Source organism: Kogia breviceps, chromosome 1 (genome assembly GCF_026419965.1).
Source record: "Kogia breviceps isolate mKogBre1 chromosome 1, mKogBre1 haplotype 1, whole genome shotgun sequence".
NCBI lineage: Eukaryota > Metazoa > Chordata > Mammalia > Artiodactyla > Physeteridae > Kogia > Kogia breviceps.
Window position 1 is genome coordinate 186,153,918 of NC_081310.1, and position 23,520 is coordinate 186,177,437.

General features: G+C 53.1%; 1 protein-coding gene across 4 annotated transcripts in view; it reads left to right on the forward strand.

Annotated features, from left to right (window-relative positions):
* The window catches only part of ECE1 (endothelin converting enzyme 1), a 114,414-nt gene extending 93,154 nt beyond the window's left edge, over nt 1-21,260 (forward strand). For 2 of the 4 annotated variants that reach the window (XM_059053206.2, XM_059053197.2), the window contains exons 9-19: nt 986-1,128; nt 2,996-3,110; nt 7,508-7,618; nt 8,986-9,084; nt 9,545-9,622; nt 11,136-11,239; nt 14,201-14,311; nt 14,949-15,016; nt 15,801-15,991; nt 18,094-18,189; nt 18,857-21,260. In XM_059053206.2, the coding sequence (XP_058909189.1) occupies nt 986-1,128; nt 2,996-3,110; nt 7,508-7,618; nt 8,986-9,084; nt 9,545-9,622; nt 11,136-11,239; nt 14,201-14,311; nt 14,949-15,016; nt 15,801-15,991; nt 18,094-18,189; nt 18,857-19,033 (1,293 nt within the window). In that variant the 3' untranslated portion in view covers nt 19,034-21,260. The remainder of the gene's footprint in view (nt 1-985; nt 1,129-2,995; nt 3,111-7,507; nt 7,619-8,985; nt 9,085-9,544; nt 9,623-11,135; nt 11,240-14,200; nt 14,312-14,948; nt 15,017-15,800; nt 15,992-18,093; nt 18,190-18,856) is intronic. The other 2 variants (XM_067015702.1, XM_067015695.1) reach the window with 1 other exon arrangement.
* Nucleotides 21,261-23,520: the final 2,260 nt, after the last annotated feature.

Sequence of the window (23,520 nt, forward strand, 5' to 3'; positions counted from 1 at the left end):
ACGGAGACCCCGCAGATAGACAGATGGGAGCTCTATGCAGTGGGGCTGCCGTTAGGTGGGCCAAGGGCAAGTGCAGCCCTCTGGGAGCTGAGAGTTATGCAAAGTGGCATGTGCCTCTGTGGGGAGGGTGGTGTGCAGGTGCTCCTTTTAAATTATCTTAAAATAGAGCTGACTAGCTTCCTGTGTGGGCATCGGCTGAGCTGAGGGCTTTTCCTCTCTTGCTGAGGTTAGCATCCTATGCTTGCTTTTCCAGATCCCATGCCTGAGAAAGGCCTGCTGTGGACCAGAGAATTCTATGCACTCCACTGCTGTCATTCTTGTAGTTACCGATCATACAGAAGACTGATCTATAGAATCTAGTTGATGTTACAGGACCACATGTTGAGTAGAACAGACAGGATTACTTGTTTAATTCTCACACTAACCCTGTGGGGTGGGTTTTATGATGATGATGAGCCTCACTTTTCAGATGAGATCCCGAGGCACAGAGGGGCTCATCCACTTACTCCAGGTCACACAGCTAGTAAGCGTATGAACCCAGGCAGTTGGCTCCAGATTCTACACACATCCATTACAGACCCCTCTGAGGCTCAGTTTCTTCATCAGTAAAATGGGGATAATGGGACCTACCGCCTAGGCTTGTCATGAGGTCCAGCTGAGAGAAGATGTGTGTCACTGATGGTGGCGCCTGGCACGGGAGGGGCTTGACCAACAGTGGCTGCCACTGCTGTCACTGTGTCTCCTCTCATTCCATTTCACATTACAGTCTGGTGTTTGGTGCCTTACAGTTCTACGTACAGCGTCTCTGACCACAGTCAGCCAGCCTGGGTTTGACATCTGCCCGGTGCACCGTCAGCCAGCGCCCAGCTCTCTGCTTTGTCCGCAGTGAGGGCTCGATGGCGCCTTCTTCAGAAGAACGACCTAGAGTCCTGGGCTCCGAGGACAAGCAGCCCAGCCAGAGTCACGCTGTCTGCTTCCCTTCCAGGCCTTGGCTCCCGCCGTCAACTGGCTGCCCTTCCTGAACACCATCTTCTACCCCGTGGAGATCAACGAGTCCGAGCCTGTAGTCGTGTACGACAAAGAGTACCTGAGCCAGGTCTCCGCCCTCATCAACATCACAGACAAATGGTAAGGGCACCCGGCCGCCTGGGATGGGCCTCTCGTGGGCAGCCTCTTGGTCACACACGGCCCCTCTCCTCAGCCGGGACGGGGGCCACACTCACTAGGAACGTGGGCCCTGGGCTGGCTTCTGTGAGAGGCTGCAGGGCACCCAGGCTCCTCCCCCCGCCAGCTTGGTAGCCTTGGGCATGTTTCTTTCCCTTTTTCGGGTTCATTTTCCTCATCCATAAGATGGGGATACAAATACAGAGAACTGAGTGAAATAATCTGTGTGAAGTATTTTAACACAGTGCCCGACACTGAATGGGACTCAGTAAATGTTAGCTAATAATTTAGTTAATATTTTTGATTTTCTTTTTTTTTTTTGCGGTACGCAGGGCTCTCACTGTTGTGGCGTCTCCGTTGCGGAGCACAGGCTCCGGACGCGCAGGCTCAGCGGCCATGGCTCACGGGCCCATCCGCTCCGCAGCATGTGGGATCTTCCCGGACCGGGGCACGAACCCGTATCCCCTGCATTGGCAGGTGGACTCTCAACCACTGCGCCACCAGGGAAGCCCAATATTTATGATTTTTAAAAAATATTTATTTAGTGGGCTTCCCTGGTGGCGCAGTGGTTAGGAGTCCACCTGCCAGTGGAGGGGGACGCGGGTTTGAGCCCTGGTCTGGGAAGATGACACATGCTGCAGAGCAACTAGGCCTGTGCGCCACAACTACTGAGCCTGCGCTCTAGACCCCGCGAGCCACAACTACTGAGCCCACGTGCCACAACTCCTGAAGCCCGCCTGCCTAGAGCCCATGCTCCGCAACAAGAGAAGCCACCACAATGAGAAGCCCGTGCCCCATGATGAAGGGTAGCCCCCGCTCACCACAGCTAGAGAAAGCCCACGCACAGCAATGAAGATCCAATGCAGCCAAAAATAATAAATATTTTTAAAATTATTTATTTATTTATTTGGCTGCATCAGGTCTTAGTTGCGGCACATGGGCTCTCTACTTGTGGTGTGCAGGCTCTAGAGCGCGCAGGCTTAGTCGCCCCCCCCCGGCACGTGGAATCTTAGTTCCCCGACCAGGGATTGAACCTGCGTCCCCTGCACTGGAAGGCAGATTCTTAACCACTGGACCACAGGGAAGTCCGATGATTTTTTAATTGTAAAGATTTGTTGCAGAAATGTTTTTAACTACAGAAAAAAATTGAAATTACCCATAACACTCATGTTGATCTTATGAGATGTGTATGTGTGTTTGTAGAGAGAAGCAGGTATGTGAGAGAGAGAGCAAGAGATGGATTTTCTAATACATGGTTCCTTTTTTCGCCATCATTGTGACCACGTGTATAGTCTGCTTTTCCCTTGACCTTTACCATAAGCACCTTCCCCATGTCATCCCAGACCCTCTGCAGGTCTCATTTTTCATGGCTACGTAGTATTCCATCAAGTATAACTATGATTATTTACTCACCATTCCCCAGTTGCCAGACTTTCAGGTTGGTTCCAGTTTGAGGCTGGATGTTCACCATAGTGAACGCTATATCTACGTGTGAAGGTGACTTGCTTGCAAAGGTGACACCAGCCACAGATGGTTCTCTGTGCCCTGGGGGTAGGGGCAATGAGAGCTCTCATTCATGGAGACCTTGGCCCGGCTGGCCAGGGCTTCCTTTCCTGCCCCTCCGATTCTTAGGCCCCCTTTCCCATCTTTGGCCTTCTGGCTGGGTCTTCCCCAAGCATTGGAAATGGCCACTCCTTCCCTTCTTCAGCCCAGTGCCACACAGCATCCAGGGTGCTTCTCCATGAGCGCCCCCTAGAGGCCAGTGGGGGGAGTGCTGCTGTGCATCCAGCCTGGGGCACTTCTGATCCTGTCTGTCATCCTCTTGCCCCAGCCTGCTGAACAACTACATGATCTGGAACCTGGTGCGGAAAACAAGCTCCTTCCTCGATCAGCGCTTTCAGGACGCTGATGAGAAGTTCATGGAAGTCATGTACGGGACCAAGAAGGTGAGCGCCTGCTGTGCGCCAGGCCCTAGAACTCGCGAGGGAGGTAGATGACGGGCAGAGGATGAAGAGGGCCTCTGAAGGGATCCACCATGGTGTCCCTGGGCGCACAGGAGGGGATCTAAGCCAGCCAGGGGTGGGCAGAGGTTTCCAGGAAGAGGTGACTACACCGTCTTCAAGTGTAAAAAGGACTCAGTGATTTAGCTAATTTACAGCAAAAGGTGGCTTCTGGTCTTTCCCTTCTGACTCCTTCTCGATGGTGATGGTGATAAGGCTTTCCTTGTGTAACTCATGTGACTGTCGCATCCCTGCAACGTGGGTATGATCATCAGCCCCCCCTCACACAGGGACCCCCCGCAGTAATACTACTTCTTCACCATAAATGTAAAACCCTTGGAGCAGCCCCTGACTCACAGTAAGCACGACACGAGTGTCCACTGATATTATTATCCTCCCAAGCCCCAGACCACGTGGTTTCCACCAGCTTTATTTTATTTTATTTTATCTTTTAGTGTTTATTTATTTACTTATCTTTATTTGGCTGCGCCGGGTCTTAGTTGAGGCACGCGGGATCTTCGTTGAGGCACGCGGGATCTTTTTTTTAGTTGCGGCATGTGGGCTTCTTAGTTGCGGCACGCATGTGGGATCTAGTTCCCCGACCAGGGATCAAACCCAGGCCCCCTGCACTGGGAGCCCGGAGTCTCAACCACTGGACCACCAGGGAAGTCCCTTCACCAGCTTTAAATGCCCCCCTGTGACCCCTGCCCTCCAGCTACTTCCACCTCCCCAAGGAAGTGGAGGTCATTGTGTCGTTCACATGGCCAGCTAGTGCGTGTTCACTGACGCCCTGCCACCATGTTGCCAGACTCTGAGCCCAGTATGGAGACACTGAGATGGGGTCTGTGCCCCAGGCCCCCACGTCTGCTGAGGGGGCTGAGAGAAACTGATCGGTCCTCACGTGCTGAGGGGATACACCAAGCCGGGACCCCTGCAGGCAGCTAGGAGGTGCCCCAGCTGCAGAGCAGTGGAGGCTGGAGTGCCAAGCCCCCCACCCCCGGCACACCCTGCCCACGCCCAGGACCGCAGCTAGCAAGACCCCAGAGGGTGAGCAGAGCTGCGCCAGGTGGACTCTGCTCCCGCAGCCCCTCCCAGAGTCCAGGGCAGTGGGCAGAGCCAGATGAGGACTGACAGAGAATGGCAGGATGTGGACCCCGGAGTTGATCCTGGGGAAAGTTCTGTCTCTCCCGCCCCTTGTACACCCACCTCTGGCGGGAAGGGGACTGAGGGAGAGGGAGGCTGGGAGCAATCCCTGCTCCTGACAAGAGGGGCTTGCTCAGCCACGAAGGCCACCCTGGGCCTGCAGAGAAGGGCCAGGGGAGGAGCTGGCTGCCCTGCCCTCCTTCCTGCTCCACCTGCTCCTCTCTTGGGCCAGCCCTGGGTCACAGACGCAACAAGGCAGGGACTCTGTCCCCTGAACACGTGGTCTCCCGGGAGACTTTATACAGTAGGGGCCTGACCAGGACCCGGGATGGTAGTTACAGAGACGGCTCTGTGTCAGGGGCACACGCCTCCATCATCACTTTACCCCCACCCCGAGTTATAGATGAGGAGACTGAGGCTCAGCCAGGTAAGGGGTTTCCCTAGTCCCCCAGCAAGGAATAGCAGCCAAGCTCAAATTCAAACCAGGTCTGGATGACTACAACTTCTGGCACTTTTGGCTACTCACTATTAGTGATAATAAATAAACTATCATTACTGGATGTTTACTTTTTATAGGCATTATCTCACCAAGCTCCTACAACAGTTCTGTGTGTTGGAAACTGTTGTCATCTTCTCATTTTACAGATGAGGCAACTGGGGCTCAGTGAGGGGAAGGGACTTGTTCAGTCACGCAGCTTGTAAGTGGAGTGACTCTCAAACCCAGCACATCTGATTCCACAGCCCGTACCCCTGAGCTCTGCACCACTCAGCCTCTGCTCAGCAGGAACCAAAAGTTAAAATTGAGCTTCCTGGTGGTTGCCAGGGGCAGCAGGTGGGGAGAGGGGAGTGGGGAGTTGTTGAATGGGCGGAGAGTTTCAGATTTGCAAGATGAAAAGTTCTGGAGATTGGTTGCACAGCCAGTAGATATAACACTACTGGACTGTATACTTAGAGTTCCCCGGACCAGGCTGAACGTGCAGCTGCTGCGCTGACTAACGAGGTGCTGAGAGCTGGTGGGACACAGGAAGGCCTTGGCAGAAGCAAGGACAGCTGGGAGACCCTGGACGTGGGAGGCTCTGAGCTGGGGCTCACTAGATGCCCTGGGGCTGAGGGGGGAAGACACTGCTCCTCTGTTTCTCATTCTCTGGCCCTCCCCACTCCCCACCATGGCTGCTTCTGGGTCCAGGCCAGGTCCATCCAGCTTGCATCCCACACAACTCAAAGCACAGCCCCGCTGTGTAACCTTGGGTAGTCCTTGTGGCTCTCTGAGCCTCAGTTTTCTCATCTGTTGTTTGGGATCATCCCTGACCTCATCTCACAGGACCCTTGGGAATGGCCTCCATTTGGGAAAACACTTTTAATTTATAAAGCCTTATAGAGCATCCAGGTGTCCATCCTTGTAGGGAGGTACCAGCACAGAGCTTTGGGTCAGAAGTCCTGAGTTTGCAATGCTTCCTCTAACCATACAGCCTTGGGCGAATCACGTCATTGGATCAGGGAGCTCAGCCTTCCCATCTGTAAAAAGGGGTAACTAATCACTGCCCTGTTTACCAGAGGGTTGTCTGGAATTACATGAGGGAATCCCTACAAAGTCTGCTGTAAAGGCTACCGTACTCCACACCGTGTTCTTCATCTGCAGAAAGCAGCACAGAGAGTACCTGCCTCGTAGGGTTAATAGCGAGGATTCTACAGGGTAGGGCCCCGCACCCAGTAAACGCTTCCTAAACACTTACTACTATTGCTGATGCTGTTACGCTTTTTATGCACCCGTCTCTCCCCCGAATGTTCTGGGCATTTCAGCTGAGCCCTTGGAGGGCAAGACCTAGCACAGTCAGGGCACAGCAGAACTGCTCAGAGAACACTGGCTGTGTGAGTTAATGAACACATGCGTGAATGAATGGGTTTATGTGAAGAATCCCCTGCGAAGACAATAAGAATCAGTCCATGATCCAGCCGTCCCAGCCTGGAGCCTCCACAGAGCCCAGGAGTTAGAATCCCCCTGGGCCCAACCTCCTGTGTGGTCAGGCTCCGCCAGATCCAGGTACAGGCCGTGTCCAGCTGTAGGCTTTGAAGCTGAGGAAGAGCACTGGGTGGGGTTGGGGGGAGGAGAGGGGCGGCCAAGTGGACACATGGCTGGGAGAGTTTAAAAGAACTTAGGGAGAGCTGGAGTGCCTTTTTCTTCCTTCCTTTCTTCCTTCTTGCCGTTAAGAAAAAATTTTTAAAGGTGTAATTTACACACAATAAAATGTATACATTACGTGTACAGGTTAGTGAGTTTTGACAGATGCAGACACTCCTGTAACCACCAACCCAATCAAGACAGAGAACGTTCCCATCAGCCGTTTGTCCAGCGTGCTCTGCGCAGGAGGGTCCCTGCCCGACCCTGCATCCCCAGAGGTGGGCGTAGGTGGGACCACACACTGTGCGGGCTTCTTTTGCTCAGCAAAGCGGCTGTGAAATTCATCCATGCTAGGTACATCAGTTGTTCCTTCCCTTGTCTCCAAGCCGTGCGCTGTTGTATAAAAATACCACATTTTGTTCATCCATCTGACTGTCGATGGGCATTTGTGTTGTTTTCAGTAGATGGCTGTTACGAAGCAGGCTACCCTGAGCCTGGGTCGTTTTCACCACCTCCTCTTCAGGGTTAAGAACACTCGGCTTCCTCTGCAGCACAGGGGTTTATGTGAGCAGGGCCACCGCTTGTGGTCACACGGACTGTCCACAAAGGCTGCCAGGGCAGGGGAGCAAGTGGGGCTGAACCTAGCGCCTCACCGGGGGGTAGAAAGTTAACTGCCCGAGTCTCTCTGCCACCAGGATCCTCATCCTCTTCCAGGAGGGCAGGAGGGGCGTGGGGTGTGGAATCAGACACGTGAGAGTTCCGGGGGCTGGGGGACTCTGGACCAGCGGCTTCCCCTTGCTGAGTATCTGTTTCCTCATCAGGCTCCCAGGTTCATTTTGATGGCTCTGGAGGATACCATCAGCATCTGTGAAGTGCTCTGCAGGAAGTAGTAGATGCCGGTGATTAGGGCTATCCCGGGGCCTCTTGGTCCAGTGCCTAAAATAACTTCCACTGGGTCAGAAAAGGTCTCCCTCAAGTTCTGGACAGAAGCACGGGCCTATAGCTGGTGCTACCTCCCAGACAGACAGGGGTCGGGAAGAAGGATGGGGGCCAAGTAACCCCTCTGACGTGTGTTTTCCAGACCTGTCTTCCTCGCTGGAAGTTTTGCGTGAGTGACACAGAGAACACCTTGGGCTTCGCCCTGGGCCCCATGTTCGTCAAAGCGACCTTCGCCGAGGACAGCAAGAACATAGTAAGCGCCTCCCTGTGCACACAGGCTGTGACATCACTCCTGCGATGGCCCCTCTAAAGCCTTGAATAATCTGAGTTACGCACAATAGCTACTATGGCCGGGTACCAGGCACTTTATCTGTAGTAGCTCGTGTCACCCTCACCGCCGCCCGGCCAGGTAATTCCAGCCATCTCCACCTCCAAGGGGCAGGCAGGACCCAGAGAGGTAATTTTGACAGAGCACCCTGTCCTCGAGGGGTGACAGACAGAGGAACCTCATGGCTGAGCACCAGGAGACAGCCAGGCCCCAGCTCAGATCCTGGCTTTACCTCTTCCTGGCTGGGTGACTTGGGATAATATTCTCACTCCGTGAATATGGACGTGGGAGTGTCCATCCTGCCAGTGGAGACATAGTGCACGCAAGAGGGCACCTGGCACAGAATAAGGGCTCAGTAAATGGTAGCTGTTACGTCGTCAGTACCGCCTTTTGTTTTGCAGTACGCGGGCCTCTCACTGTTGTGACCTCTCCCGTTGCGGAGCACAGGCTCCGGACGCGCAGGCTCAGCGGCCATGGCTCACGGGCCCAGGCGCTCCGCGGCCTGTGGGATCCTCCCGGACCGGGGCACGAACCCGTGTTCCCTGCATCGGCAGGCGGACTCTCAACCACTGCGCCACCAGGGAAGCCCCATTGATACCACTTTTATTTCTAACTTTAACTGCATAGATATTATTTGCAGTCAGAGGTTGGCAAACTGAGACTCAAATCTATTACGTGACCGACCGTGACCTGCCTGTTAGTGGCTGACGCCATCAGTCCCTCTGCTCTTCCTGCTGCCCGACTCCACCTTCCCCTGCCCTAGAGTCTTCAGTCTCCAGGTCTGCTCTCGACATTCTCACCCTCAAAAGCAGCCATTCATCTCCAGCCCAAGCAGAGCATTTCTGAAACCGCTCCTCAGAACTCGACCTCTCTAGATTTTAAAGCCCAGTCCATCAGAAAGGAATTCTGTGGTCTGGTACATCTGCGAACAGCTACATATTCTGGCATCTCTAAAAAGAGTTGCGGTGCCTGGTACCCAGTAAAGGCTCTGAAAAGTCCCGCAGCAAAGAGGCTTTTCCAACGTTCCCAAAGCTTGCCCTGAGTGTATTTGACCAGGGAGCCCTGTTTGCAGAAGTCCAGTGTCATCTCACAGGATGTTAGTGTTCAGAGGAACGAGTCTGGGGGAACATGGCTGTGGCCCTCCTCCTTAGCCCAGCACCTTGGAGCAAGGGGCCTCGAGCCAGGATCTGAGTTTAGTCTCTGGCCTGGCGTCATCCTTCTCCCTGGGATGCCCGCTGCCTTTAGGCAAGTCCAGCGCCCAGACCCGACTGGTTCAGCTGCTGTCTCCTCAGGCCAGCGAGATAATCCTGGAGATCAAGAAGGCGTTTGAAGAGAGCCTGAGCACCCTGAAGTGGATGGATGAAGACACTCGGAAATCAGCCAAGGAAAAGGTGAGGCTGGACGGGTGCTGGGAGGGGTCCCGCACAGAGGGCAGCAGCCCCGGAGAGACGAGGGTGGATGAAGGAGGGACTAGTTTTATCCAAGGAGCGCAGCACGGTTGCTGTCCTGCCTTCAGGAGGTGGAAAGTTCAGCACAGTGGAGGGACAGCCTTGAACACATGATCGGATTAACGACTGCATGAAAACAAAAACAAACTGTGCTAAGTGTGCAAGGGAGGTGCGACCATGGATGAGACGCGGCCCAGCAGGGGGTGGTGACCAGGGAAGGCTTCCTTTGGGACATGGCATTTAGGCAGAGACCCCAAGGATAAGTGGAAGTTAGACAAGAGAAAGGGACATGAAAGCTCTGAGGTGGGAGGAGCTGGGCCGTTTCCCCTTGGCCCAGACCCTGAGCCCGGCACCCACAGAGCACTGCTGGGCGCTCACTGTCCTCTGTGTCTCTCCTACCCAGGCGGATGCGATCTACAACATGATAGGCTACCCCAACTTTATCATGGACCCCAAGGAGCTGGACAAAGTGTTCAGTGATGTGAGTGGCTCCCACCCTGCCCCCTTGCATTCCTGAATCCCCGTGGGGGCCCCACTTGGGAAAGGGCAGAGGCTGGGTCTGGGTGGGCCGCTGGAGGCACCATGACTGTGAAGACATCTGGAGATGACGTGGTGTGGGGTTTGGGCGTGGACCGCGAACTAAGGAGCCATGATCTGCTCCTTCCTCTCCTGGGCCAGCCGGTGACCCCCACCTCCCCGGAGTTGCTAGCAGTCAATGACCAGCACAGCACAGCCAGCTCTACTGAATGAGTGGGAAATAACGGGGGGAAACAGATCCTAGAAGGTGTAGAGAGAATCGGTGTCCCTAAAGCATCAGGGGGTGGAGTACAGAGTGGAACCCCTCACACACTTCCCAGCCCCCCGAGTTGCCTCCTATCCCCAGACTTCTCCCCAGCCTCCCCAGAGAAACCTGGGACTCTCATTTGGACTTTGAAATGCTAATGGGAAAGAGGGAGCAGAAATCCCAAATGCACGTTTAAGCTTAATTTAGGCAACAAGCGTGGTTGATACGTCCCTGGTGGTTAGAGCTTCGGGCAAATCACTCCTTTAAACGGATTGTGCTTCTGCCCCAAAAGATAAAGTTTTATACCTTATAATTGAAATTTGTGAATTCAGGCATTTTAGAAATTGTAATAACCACTCATCATGCTTATATTTAAAACCAAAGATTATTAAAACTACTTCTGAGAATATGGGACTCATTCTGCAGCCTTTTTCCTTGAGAGTAATTTTAGATGCTCCAGGGTATCATGATATAAGACGAGGGCCTCCTGGAGACAGCCCGGGCAGACCCCACGGGATTGGAGTCATGACCCCAAGGGCCTAGCATTTTACCAGAGCCCTGATGTAAAGCCAAAAAGTTCTAGAGCAGATCTAAGGGAGAACCTTGCACCTGGCAAGAGCTGAAAGGCTGGGCTGAGTGGTGAGGAAGGTGTGCAGTAATGCCTGTCCCCTGATGTTTCACAGATCCCAGCTGGATTTATGAGGTCTCTGCTGGCCAGCATGGTAGCTACTAGCCACAGATGGCTAATTAATTAAAATCAAAATTAAATAATTAAGTTAAAAGGTTGTACTAGCCACATTTGAAATGCTCAGAAGCCACATGAGGCTGATGTCGACCATACCTGACAACATAGGCACAGAACGTGTCCATCATCGCAGAAAGTTCTGGACCCCACTGGACATATTTCCCACCTAAGGCCCCGGCACGGCTGCAGGGGCTTCCTGCTGCCTTGAGACACTGTTGGGTGCTGGGCGGCCCTGGGTGAAGCTCTTGGTGTGTCCCTGGAGTGGGGAGGGGGCCAGGCCCCAGCAGGGTGAGGGCCAAGGGAAGAGCCCAAGCCTGCAGCTCCGAGCCCTCTGTTCTAGTCTCTGCCCTGCGGACCAGTCCCCTGACTGCATGGGGTCTCAGTTTCCTCGGTTTTAGAAGACACGGTTTTGCGTTCAGGGACCTGAGTGGGCTCTGACCCTGTGGCTTGCTCCCTCCTGTCCAGTACACGGCAGTTCCAGACCTCTACTTCGAGAACGCCATGCGGTTTTTCAACTTCTCATGGAGGGTCACTGCTGACCAGCTCCGGAAAGCGCCCAACAGAGATCAGTGAGTCCCCGGGCCTCGCTGGGAGGGCACGGGCTCCTGCAGGCAGGTATGCGGGCCCAGCTCTCCTTCAGCACGAGCAGGGTGCGGGATGTGACTGTCGTGAGGGCCCTCTGAGGAGCGGGGGCGGCTGTTACCCGGCTCAGAAGCCGGGCTCTGAGATCAGCCCGAGTCTGTGTGCCCTTAGCGCTCAGCCTGTTGCCAGAGGGAGCTTCGTCCCTGGAGTTGAGCGGTCCTGACATCACTGCCCAGCTCCACCACTTCAGCGTTCAGAGCCTTTGCTTCATTATCTGTAGGTAGGATGGGAGGAGCTTAATAGCCTCCTAGAAAGCTCAGATGTAATCAGCCTAGTACTAATTCTCAGACTAAACTCCCTCCATGCCTAAAACATTTTGCAGGGTAGACCTTAGAGAAAAGAGAAAGCGACTTCTTTGCCTCTGGCTCCCTCTTGTGGACAACAGGGGTTTGAATTTTCAACCAAGGCTTCCCCTAAATGTACAAGAAGGTGGTCTTTGATCTCCAGAATAAGGCACAGGCACTGCCCCAGTGTTGTGAATTTATTTGAAGTCTTTTAATTTAGCTTAAAATTTTCCATCTAAAGTTAGTCTCCTACTCATTAATATACCCACCCCTTAATACATCTCTGTGAGACTTACTGGAGGAGACATAGTGACTGTCTAGGCTCTTGGAGAAAATATCCTTTCTGTCTCACTCCACTCCCCACTGGCCCTTCCCACCAGAAAAACCATTTGGAAGCCAAGTGTTTCATTACTGTCTACCATCAGGGCCCCTTCTACACTCTTAAAAAAAATCATTGAACCCCCAAAAGCTTTTTTGTTTATGGGAGTTATATATATATATATATTTTTTAAACAAATTTATTTTATTTATTTATTTTTGGCTGCATTGGGTCTTCGTTGCTGCATGCGGGCTTTCTCTAGTTGTGGCGAACAGGGGCTACTCTTCATTACAGTGTGCAGGCTTCTCATTGCAGTGTCTTCTCTTGTTGCGGAGCACAGGCTCTAGGCACGTGGGCTTCAGTAGTTGTGGCATGCAGGCTCAATAGTTGTGGCTCACGGGCTCTAGAGCACAGGCTCAGTAGTTGTGGCACACGAGCTTAGTTGCTCCGCAGCATGTGGGATCTTCCTGGACCAGGGCTCGAGCCTGTGTCCCCTGCATTCTTGACCACTGCACCACCAGGGAAGCCCTATGGGAGTTATATTGATTTTTCTGAAAATTTTATGAAAAAACAATTTTTAAAAAAATTTATTGAGAAGAGAGGTATTGTTTTACTTTTTGCAAATTTCTTTAATGTTTGGCTTAATAGAAGACAGCCAGATTCTCACATCTGCTCTGCCTTCAGTCTGTTACAATATATTGTTTTGAAATATATAAAGAAATTCTAGGACTTCCCCAGTGGTCCAGTGGTTAAGACTCCACGCTTCCAGTACAGGGGACACAGGTTCATTTCCTAGTTGGGGAAGTTCCACATGCGGTGTGGCTGAAAAAAAAGGAAAAGATAGGAATAAAGAAATTCTAGCCTCACACAGACATGTAGTTAGAAAAGGGAGGGACCTTTTAACAGGCTTTTTCATACATGTGCACATCCTTCATTGAACACCAAAACGGGACAGGTGTAACTTTCTTAAAGTTTAATTGCACTGCCGTCCGAAACCATATTCATAAACTTTTCATACTCTGTTACACTAAAGTCCATCACTCTGTCTTGCGCTTTGAATGGATTTTTTTACCCCGGTATGATTTTGTAACACCATGCATTGGTCATTTGGAAAACAATGCTTCACTGAATTTCACATATCTTCCAAACAGCAACTTCTTCATTTTAGAATATCAAAAAAAAAAATCCGCATTTGGTAATATCACTGCTGACCTCCAGAGAGAAGTCTTTAGGTATTGGGCAGCTGTCAAGTTTGTGGTGGCCGATACCAGTTTTTTAAATTTTTGCTTGAACCTTCAGGTTTTTGGAAACCTTGAATTTTTATCATTTGCAACAAATGGTGTCGGTTGTTTTTCCTTGAGGTGATGAGCTCACTCTATTAATTTTCAAGGATATGTCTGTCAAACACCAGTCATCCTCTCAAGTACAAATGGTGTTCCATGAAAAAAACAGAAATGCTTATGAGTGGTTCCCATCTGGTCACACATAATATTTAGAGACTTGTACTCAAGGGTCTAGATTTAATGAAGTTAACAGTTATGCTGCGTCATCAAGGATGTTCTTAAGTGAAAATGACTTTTTTTTTTTTTTTCTGGTGAAGAACACGGTGACCAATTGAACAGCTGGTGCCACCAGCTTGACCCAGCTAGGACTCCAGCAGTTTTACCCAGCATTGCTTTTACACCATCGGCGTAACGTCAACACGATGGGAAAGGCAAATAACATCTTAACATTATTATGAAAATAGTTTGACCTCACAGAACCCCTGAAAGGGAATGGAGGGATTCCCATCCCACCAGGTATCCACAGAGCACACTTTGAAAACTGCTGACAAATACATTTTGAGCCTAGATTGTAATGACTTTTTAGTATGTAATGGTCCATTTTGTTCTTTTTTTTTTTTCTGAGATGCTCAACATTTTTTAAATTTTTTTTTGACCACGCAGCATGGCATGGGGGATCTTAGTTCCCCGACCAGGGATCGAACCCGTGCCCCCTGCGGTGGGAGCACAGAGTCTTAACCACTGGACCACCAGGGAAGTCCCAGGATGCTCGACATTTTTAATAGTCAGTGAAATGAAATTCAACGTAAAATAAGATGTCACTGGACACTCGCTAACATGGCTAAAGTTAATAGTTTCTGGGACTGTTGTGTGCTTGTGTGGCCTGGGGCCTGGAGTCAAGGGGAATCCACACTTTTAGGGCTCTTGACACCCTCCAGATGGGCCGTGCCCACCTGCGCGCCCGCAGCAGGCTCTGAGCTTTCCCGTGTGTCTTGCTTACAGGTGGAGCATGACTCCGCCCATGGTGAACGCTTACTACTCGCCCACCAAGAATGAGATCGTGTTTCCGGCTGGAATCCTGCAGGCACCGTTCTACACCCGCTCTTCACCCAAGTAGGATGCTCCTGTTGCTCCCGCGCGTCTCCTCCCCCCACCCCTCAGTGGATCCCCCAGCCCAGCCCGGCCCTGTGGCCCACAGCTGACCCCACGTGCAAACCCATCTCACTGAGAGCTCCTTGTCCCACCGGCCAGGAGGTGTTGCCATGGAAACAACAGCCTTACTCCATGAGCTTCCCTCCGGGGTCTCCCCTGCATGGTGGGAACTTGGGGGTAGGAGCCACATATAGGGAAATTCCCCTCTAACGGTGTTCTAGAACAGTCTCAGCTGGGAAGTTGGGAAGAGTGAGGGCACTGTCTCGGAAATGAAATCCACACAGGCCTGGGTCCGAATCCCAGGCCTGCTCTCTGCTGACTGTGTGGCCCTTGGGCAAAGTGCCTGAACCATTCCATGCCTCTGTTTGCTCATTTATAGAGTTAGTTACCAAGGCCTAACTCTTTGGGACGACCAAAGACGACCGTGCGGTGCCACAGAGCACCTGGCACAGTGCTTGGCGTCCAGCAGGCCCAGGCAGGTCACAGCAGACCCACCGGGCTCTGACTGGCTCAGGGGACTCTGCCGTGTCTCCAGGCTGGGAGAGCAGTGGTCCCTCCCCACGTGGCGTCACTCTGACCTTCGTGTCCTCCCCTTCAGTGCCTTAAACTTTGGTGGCATCGGTGTCGTCGTGGGCCACGAGCTGACTCATGCTTTTGACGATCAAGGTACAGGTTCCTTGGGGTCCCCTTCAGATGATTTCCCCACCAGCTTCCTGGCCCCACTGCTTCTGCTTTTGCCCCCCTTCACATCTAAGGGTCTTAGCCTTAGAGACAGAAGGATCTGGGTTCATATCCTGGCCCGGCCACCTGCCAATTGTGTGGACTTTAGCAAGTCCCATCATTTCTGCAGGCCTCTGTTTTCTTCTCTGTAAAATGGGCATGATGCTTGAGTGGTGATTATGAGGACTGGGCAGACTCACAGTGGAGCACCCCTCTCCAGGACGGTGTGCAGTGCCAGGCGTGGGTACCAGTAGTCAGCGGGGAGAGAACATTTCTCCACCACTCCAGAGATTTCTCTGGTCCAACCACAGTCAGAAGAATTAGCGCCTCGCCAGCTAATGTCCAGAATCCTCCTCCTTGCCTCCTGCCTTGGGGACTCCAAGGCCAAGAAGGAGGCAAGGCCTTGGAGGCCGGGCCCTGTCCCATGGCCCTAGCACGGCTGGCTGCGTTCACCTCCTCCTGGCTCAGGGTCAGAGGCCCTTCACCAGCCTTGACAGCGAATCCAGCTCCACCGAAGCTTTGAACATGCTGGTCCTTTGCCGAGATCATGTTCCTCTACCCCCCACCCCCACCCCTGCAGCTAATTCATGCGGTTCCTTTAGCACGCAGACCGGCCTCATCTCCCCAGTGCTAGGTGGTAGGTGGGTGGATCATTTCGCCCTGGGAGGAGGCACGGGTCCCAGCTCTGCCTCTTCTCCCCCTGACCTGACACTTCTGTCCGGCCCCGCAGGACGGGAGTATGACAAGGACGGGAACCTTCGGCCCTGGTGGAAGAACTCATCCGTGGAGGCTTTCAAGCAGCAGACCGAGTGCATGGTGGAGCAGTACGGCAACTACAGCGTGAACGGGGAGCTGGTGAACGGCCGGCACACCCTCGGGGAGAACATCGCTGATAATGGGGGACTCAAGGCGGCCTATCGGGTAAGAGGCCCCCTCCTCACACACCCCAGGCCAAGGTTGGGACTGTCCAGCTGCTTCTCAGTTAAGGGTGGTTGTAGACAAGCTGCGGCAAGCGCAGCAGCCCTGCGAGCCTCAGTTGCCACATCTGTGGAATGGGTGGCAGTGAGGACTGATTGCAAGGGTGTCTCTGAAGCACCTAGTACGGAACTGGCACATAGAAGGCTGTCTACTCTGAGTCCAGCCCGACTGAAGGTCACCAGAAAGGGTTTGGGCTAGACCCACCTGAAGACCTGCCTGTTCTTCCCTTTGCAGGGGAAGCCACCACTGACTTAGGCAGCAGTGGGCCCGGGAAAGGAGGGAGGGGTCAGTGGTCTTGGAGCCACTTCCGGCTCACGTCCTGGTTCTGGAGTAAGGCACTCAGCCTCCTTGAGCCTCAGGATGCATGGCTGTGGCTACCTAGTCCCTGCATCACTGGGTGTTAGAAAGATAGCATGTGACCACCTGGGCTTGGGACCTGGTCCGGAGTGGCACTCAGAGATGTTAGCTGAGTTGGAAGGGAGATACCAGAGGCCAATGCAGAAATCCTGAGAGGTGCCTGGTATTTAGGCCTTACCGTGCACCAGGCACTGTGCTCAGCGCCACCGACAGCTTTACAATTAGGTATCACACGCCCATTTTGCAGGTGAGGAAACCAACCTAGAAACATTCGGCAACTTGCCTGACGTCCATTAGTCAGTGAAAGGGAATCGCGAACTTTCTACCCACCATGTACTGTTGTTGGCACCGGAGATTCTGTGACAAAACAGACAGGGATCCTGCTGTCCTAAAGCTCACAATTTTAATGGGGTGGGGAGGGGGAGAAAGGCAATACGTACCTACACAAATAAATGAGGTAACTTCAGGTATTGATAAGAAGAAGAAGAATATAAACTATGCCAAAGTAATAGAGGAAAATGGGGGGAAGGATGGCCAGGGGAGGCCTTCTGGAGGGGATGACATTTGAATTGAGACCTAAATGATGAGGAGGAGGCAGGGAAAGCTGGGAAAGAAGCGTAATTACGGAGGCCATGAGAGGGACCCAAGCCTGGCGTAGTCAAGGACAGGAAGGAGGACGGGAGCAGCGTGGAGGGAGGGCAGGGCCCAGTGCAGGAGGGGAGGCTGGAGGAGTGGCTGGACCAGGCTGCCGGCCCCTGCTGGCTGAGCAAGGAGCTTGGGTTTTATTCTGGCGACAATGAGAGCCGCTGCAGGGGTTTTAAACAGAGGAATGAAATGATCTAGGTTATCCTGTACGACAGGGTCAGCAGACTATAGTCCCCGGGCCACATCCAGCCCTCAGCCGGATAAATCAATAAAAATAAATAAAAATCGGGGGGGACACAACGATGCCCATTCGTCTCCGTGGTGCCGGTGTCTGCTTTCACACAACAGCGGCACCCTTGAGTTGCTGCAGAAAAGAGTGTTTGGCTTCCAAAGCGGAAAATATTTACTCTGCGGCCCTTTACGGAAAATTTTGCCAACCCCTGCTTTACGAGGATGACTTGAGTTGCTAAGTTGGGAGGGGACTGGAATTGGACCAGTTTGAGTCATGGGGACTAGTTAGAAAGCTGCTGTGAGGTTGTCCAGGCAAGAGATAAGATAGAGCAATGGGAAAGGTGAGAAGTGGTTAGATTTGGGTTGGTCAGTTGACTGAAGGAGAAGAATCAAGGAAGAGTCCTGGGGTTTGGGCCTGAGTAACTGGATGGTTGGTGATGTCATTTACTGTGATGGGAAAGTGGTGTGTGTGTGTGTGTGTGTGTGTGTGTGTGTGTGAAGTTTGGGATGCATCTTGGATACCCAGCTGGGGCAGTTGAATATACCCAAGAAGAGGCTGGAGCTAGAAGGGTGCATTTGAGAGCCGTCGCTATTTAGATGTCGATGGTATTCTAAGCCATAGTGTTGAACGAGCTCCCCTCAGAATGAGTGCAGGTAAAGAGGACAGCTCCTCTAGGCTGAGCTGAGGCCTCCACCAGAAGCTAGTCCCTGTCCCAACTGGGTAGACCTTCCCCAATCTCCCCTGGAAGCCCCCACCCCACCCCGCTTGCTCCTGTGTCGTGGGGCCCCTGAGCTCTGTTCTCTCCCCACAGGCCTACCAGAACTGGGTGAAGAAGTACGGGGCGGAGCAAACGTTGCCCACCCTGGGTCTCACGAATAACCAGCTCTTCTTCCTGGGGTTTGCACAGGTGAGTTCATTAGAGAAAAGCCAAACTCACACACAGTCTGCCATCTTGAGTTCCAGGAGCTCTGAAAATCAAAGGCAAATTTCCTCAAATTGGGAAGCCCTAGCTCCTTGGTCCGTCCACAGGGCATTTACCCTGTAAGGAGGTGAGCTTCATCATTAGAGAAATTCCAGGAAGGGCCAAGAATGCTGTTAGAGGAATTCCTGCATCAGGTAGGTGAGAGGACGAGATGACTGCTAAGGGTCCTTCTGCTTCTGGGGTTCTAGCAATGTCTTGAAAGCTCAAGACGTCCCGGGCTGTTCCTTGAGCTGGCATTCAGCATCTAGCCTTCTGTTGGTACCCGGAGCCACCAGGCCATTAGACAGTTCGTTCTGCCCGGGAAGTGAGTGATCTGGACTCAAAGCGGTTTTGGGGCAGAATCCTTCATTCAGGTGAAATGTCACGAAGATGCCTGGAACAGACAGAGAGCTGCTCTGGCTGCAGCAGAGGAAGCTGGGATGGGGTCCCACCAGCCCCTGTCTCTTCCTATCCCACTTGACAGGCTCTCCTGGCCCCCCGGGGGTCTCAGAACCAGGCGGGGCCCTTATTTCCCTGCTGTGGTGCTGGGGCCAGTCTGGCAGCCCCGGGGCCCCGCAGTGACCCCGGCCTCTCCCATGTCGCTCCCCCGAAGGTCTGGTGCTCTGTCCGCACACCCGAGAGCTCGCACGAGGGTCTCATCACCGATCCCCATAGCCCGTCCCGCTTCCGGGTCATCGGCTCCATCTCCAACTCCAGGGAGTTCTCCGAACACTTCCACTGCCCGCCCGGCTCACCCATGAACCCTCGTCACAAGTGTGAAGTGTGGTGAGGGGTGGAGTACCAAGAGCCAAGACGGAGGAAGCAGGGCAGGGGCTGAGGACCAGCCCCCGGGGCGGGGCCGACAAGGCTGCCCGCTCCATCCGGCATCCAGGGCGTCGCCTGGCCACCTCGGGCCCCCTTCCCCTCGCTGGAGGGTTTTCAGCCCGAACCAAGTCTGTGATGTGGGTTCTCACATTAATCCGAGGTTTGCTCCCCTGTGAAGAACCGGTCACCCCAGGCACACGTGTGTCAACTCTGACGGGCATTTGGGTGTCAGGCTGCTTGCTCACCAGGCCTGGGCCCGACGCCGACACGGGCAGCAGGACACAGCCTCCTGCCCACATCCAGCGCCAGATACACCACAAACACCACTGTGTCAGTGCTTTAAAGATGTATTTTGGGGGAAACTATTTTTTAAACATTGTGGAATACACTGGAAATCTTCAGGGAAATAACGCATTTGAAACACTTTTTTTTTTTTTTAAGGAAAGGATTGGTATATTTATTATGTTCTGTTTTTCTAAATAACCTGTGGACAAGCCCCACGGATTTACCCCCCTCGCTTCCTCACTTGCTGCAAGGTTGGGCTGAAGCAGGATCCCCAGCCACCGAGCAGGTCCCCCAGTGGAGAGCTGCGTCAGTCCTTGGGGTATGCGGCTTCAGCCTCCTCCCCTGCTTCTTGGTCCCCTGGTGCGGAGGCGAGAGGCAGAGAGGCCCGGCAGAGGGAGGGGCCAGCTCGTTGGTACCACCCGCTCAGTGTGCCTGCCTCTGTCCCCAGAGTCCAACAGTGGGAACCCCAGCAAGGAAGATCTGAACCCAGAGTCACAGCAGGGGACTGATGGCTGCATGAGGCCAGGTCAGGGCCCTCAAACCCTGTCTGGAGGTGCCCGGGCACCCTGGATCCGGGTCACAGGAGCCCTGCGAGGCTGAGACATCCCCATCAGGTGTACTCTGCCATGCCATAGATGTCCTCTTTCCGTCCGCCTTCTTTTGACTGCCCCCTGTCAGTCCCAGGGCCTGTTGCCTCTCTGCAGCATCCTGCCATCCCAGCCACTCTTCTCCCAGCGAAGAAGGAAAGAGAAAGCAGCTCTCATTGCCCAAGGGCCCAAATCCTCCCTTCGAGCCCCATCCTCCACCACTGGCCCGGGCCGGGCTCCCAGGACCGCAGCCGGGCCTGCCCTCCCTTCTCTAGTGCCTTATCCAAGGCTGCACCTGGGCTCCCGGCAAGGAGACAGCCCTCCGCCCCCAGGGGCCCCTTGGCCTCCTCAGTGAAGCCCCCCAAGTGTCCTGACTGGAACACAAGGCCATACCCGCTACTGCCAGTGCCACACAGCTGCCCCTTCATGGCCACCCACAGGCTCTGGCCTACGGGTCTGCGGCCCTGAGCTCAGGAGTCTGAAGAGCCCCTGAACTTGCCCTGGGCTCCGGCCCACCCTCAGCCCTTTGGGTTGAATCAAGACAATACTTGTAGCAAGATCCACTGCTCTTCTTGGGGGATGCTCTTCGCCACGGGAAGCTGCGAGGGGAAGGCTCCCCCAGCCTGGTTGCTCTGGCCTGAGGTGTTAGGGGGCCAGGAATGTCGTCCCCTCCCTGCGGCCACAGTTTCTCTGGACTCCCCCACCTGGTGGAGCTCATGTAGCCCCAGGCTGGCGCTGAGGAAGCAGGCACCCCTGACCAAGGCAGGAGCTGCCTCAGCCCTCCTGCCTGGCAGCCAGGCCCCCGGGCCAGCCTCGCTCCCGCAGGGAGCCAGAGTTCTCCTCGCCCCAGATGAGCAGCCGCTGCCTCGCCCGCCTTCAGGTCGGCCCTGGGGCTGGGGCAGGGGTGTTGGCAGTGGGCTCCAGGTGAGGCCCCTGGTGCCCACCAGCGGCGGGCCTGCTGTCTCTTCAGAGGAAAGGGAGGACAGGAGCCAGAGAAGGAGCTGGAGTCGTGAGCCCGCCGCGCGCACCTCACCACGGAGGGAGCGGCTCTCCTGGGCCTGGTGCCCTCCCCTCCCCCACCCGCCTGCCCTCATTGTTTCAGGGAGAGGCGGGGGGCAGGCTGAGGAGGCCTGGGACTCCCAGAGCCTCGGGCAGCTGCCCTCTGGGAGGCCCCTTCCTCCTAGGCCTGCCGGCTTCTCCGTGGGCACATGGACATGGGGTTTGGAGCTGGGAATCTATTTTTTGTATTATCACGTTTTGTGCTACTGTAGTTTTGGTGTGGCACGATTGTAACTGAAATAAAGTACTTGTACCGAGGGCCATGTTGGTCCAAGTGTGTGTCCTTCTGGGGCGGTGTGTGTCCTGTGGAGCTGAGGGAGGGTGCCCGGCCAGCACAGAGCTGCTAGCACCCCCAGGGCCTACTGCACCTCCTCTCCAGAGCAGAGGCCTTGAACCCTGACAAATGCCAGAAGGTTACGCAGTGCCTGTGCCCACCTGGCCACACTTCCTTCATCCATATGATCATGTAAGGGCCCCCTGCTGGTGAGAATGATGCATGTCACCACATGGGCTCAAGGGACCTCCTGGTAAAAATAATTGTTCCATTATCTTGGAGCAAAGGATGTCAGCAGTGGGTTTCCAGGCCTCAGGTGCTTGGGCAGGGCAGGCAGGAGAAGGGGAATTCGAAGAAGTTCAAAGAAGAGTCTCTGACATACACTCATGCCTCCTCCTGGGTTTTGCATGTATTCTTCCCTCTGCCTGGAATACTCTTCACTGACTTCTTTTGGCTGACAAACTCCTACCCATCCTTCAATGCCCACCTCAGCATCACCTCTAGGAAGCCATGCCTGACCTCCAGTCCCGATCAGGTGGCTCACACAGGCTTCCCTCTCCTACCAGAGTGTCTTAGTGCCAGGGCTGCCATAACGAATGTTGACAGCGTGGTGGCTAATACAACAGAAATTTACTGTCTCACAGTTCTGGAGGCTAGAAGTCTGAGACTGAGGTGTCGGCAGAGTTGATTCCTGCTGAGGAATGTGAGGGAGAATCTAGGCTAGAGGCCTGCTTTCTGGTGATTTGCGGGCAGTCTTTAGTGCTCCCTACTTGCAGAAGCATCACTCCAGTCTGCCTTCATCTCACATGAAAATATGAGAGGCTGCTAAAAACAGTACCGCCTTGGGAAGCGCACACACACACACACACACACACACACACACTTGGACTTCCCTGGTGGCGCAGTTAAGAATCCGCCTGCCAATGCAGAGGACACGTGTTCGAGCCCTGGTCCAGAAAGATCCCACATGCCGCAGAGCAACTAAGCCCGTGTGCCATAACTACGGAGCCCACGTGCCACAACTACTGAAGCCTGCACACCTGGAGCCCGCGCTCCACAACAAGAGAGGCCACCGCAATGAGAGGCCTGAGCCCCGCAACGAAGAGTAGTCCCCACTCACCGCAACTAGAGAAAGCCTGCAGGCAGCAACAAAGACCCAACACAGCCAAAAATTAAATTTTTTAAAAAGCCCTTTAAAGACACATACACAAAGATACAAGTGAATAAAGAAAAAAGAACATAAAAGGAGAAGACCAGTACATTTGGCAACATGAAGACCATTTATAAACAAGATACAATAAGTAAAATTAAAAGATTAGATAAACAACACGGATCTACTATATAGCACAGGGAGCTATATTTAATACCTTGTAATAACCTATAATGGAAAAGAATCTGAAAAAATATATATATACATACATATATATAAAAACTGCATCACTTTGCTGTACACCTGAAACTAACACAACATTGTAAATCAACTATACTTCAATTTAAATTTTTTTGAATTAAAAGACAAGTGACAGGTCCAGTGGTAAAGAATCTGCCTTCCTATGCAGGGGACACGGGTTTAATCCCTAGTCAGGGAACTAAGAACCCACGTGCTGCGGGACAACTAAGCCCACACACCACAACTGCTGAGCTCATGCGCCTCAACTAGAGAGCCTGCGTGCCACAAACGACAGAGCCCACAAGCTCTGGAACCCGCGCCACAACTAGAGAAGAGAAAACCTGTACGCCACAACTAGAGAGAAGCCCACGCGCCACAGCAAAGAGCCTGCACGCTGCAACAAAGACCCGATGCAGCCAAATAAATAAATAAATTTAAAGTGACAGATTGGAAGAAAAAATTTGCAACATGCATAGCTAATAATCCAGAATATATATAAACAACTCATAAAATTAAAAAACCCAATCAGGTGAAAAAGAGAGCAAAAGATTTAAATAGATCATTCAGAGAAGAAAAAAATACAAAAAGAAAAAAATTTTTTGAAACGATAATCCCACTAATAATATGAGAAATGCATTTAAAATTATGATGAGGTAACATTTTTCACCCATCAGTTCAACAAAAGTGATGATATTTGATATTAAGCATTGGTGAGGACGTAGGGAACTGGGTACTGCCACCCACTGTGAGGGCCAATTTGACAGTGTTTAGTAAATGTCAAGTGCATTTACCAGGACTTCCAGGCTTGGAGGACAAAGATGGCGCCCTAATTTCAAGTGTACTCACTCACCCTCCCC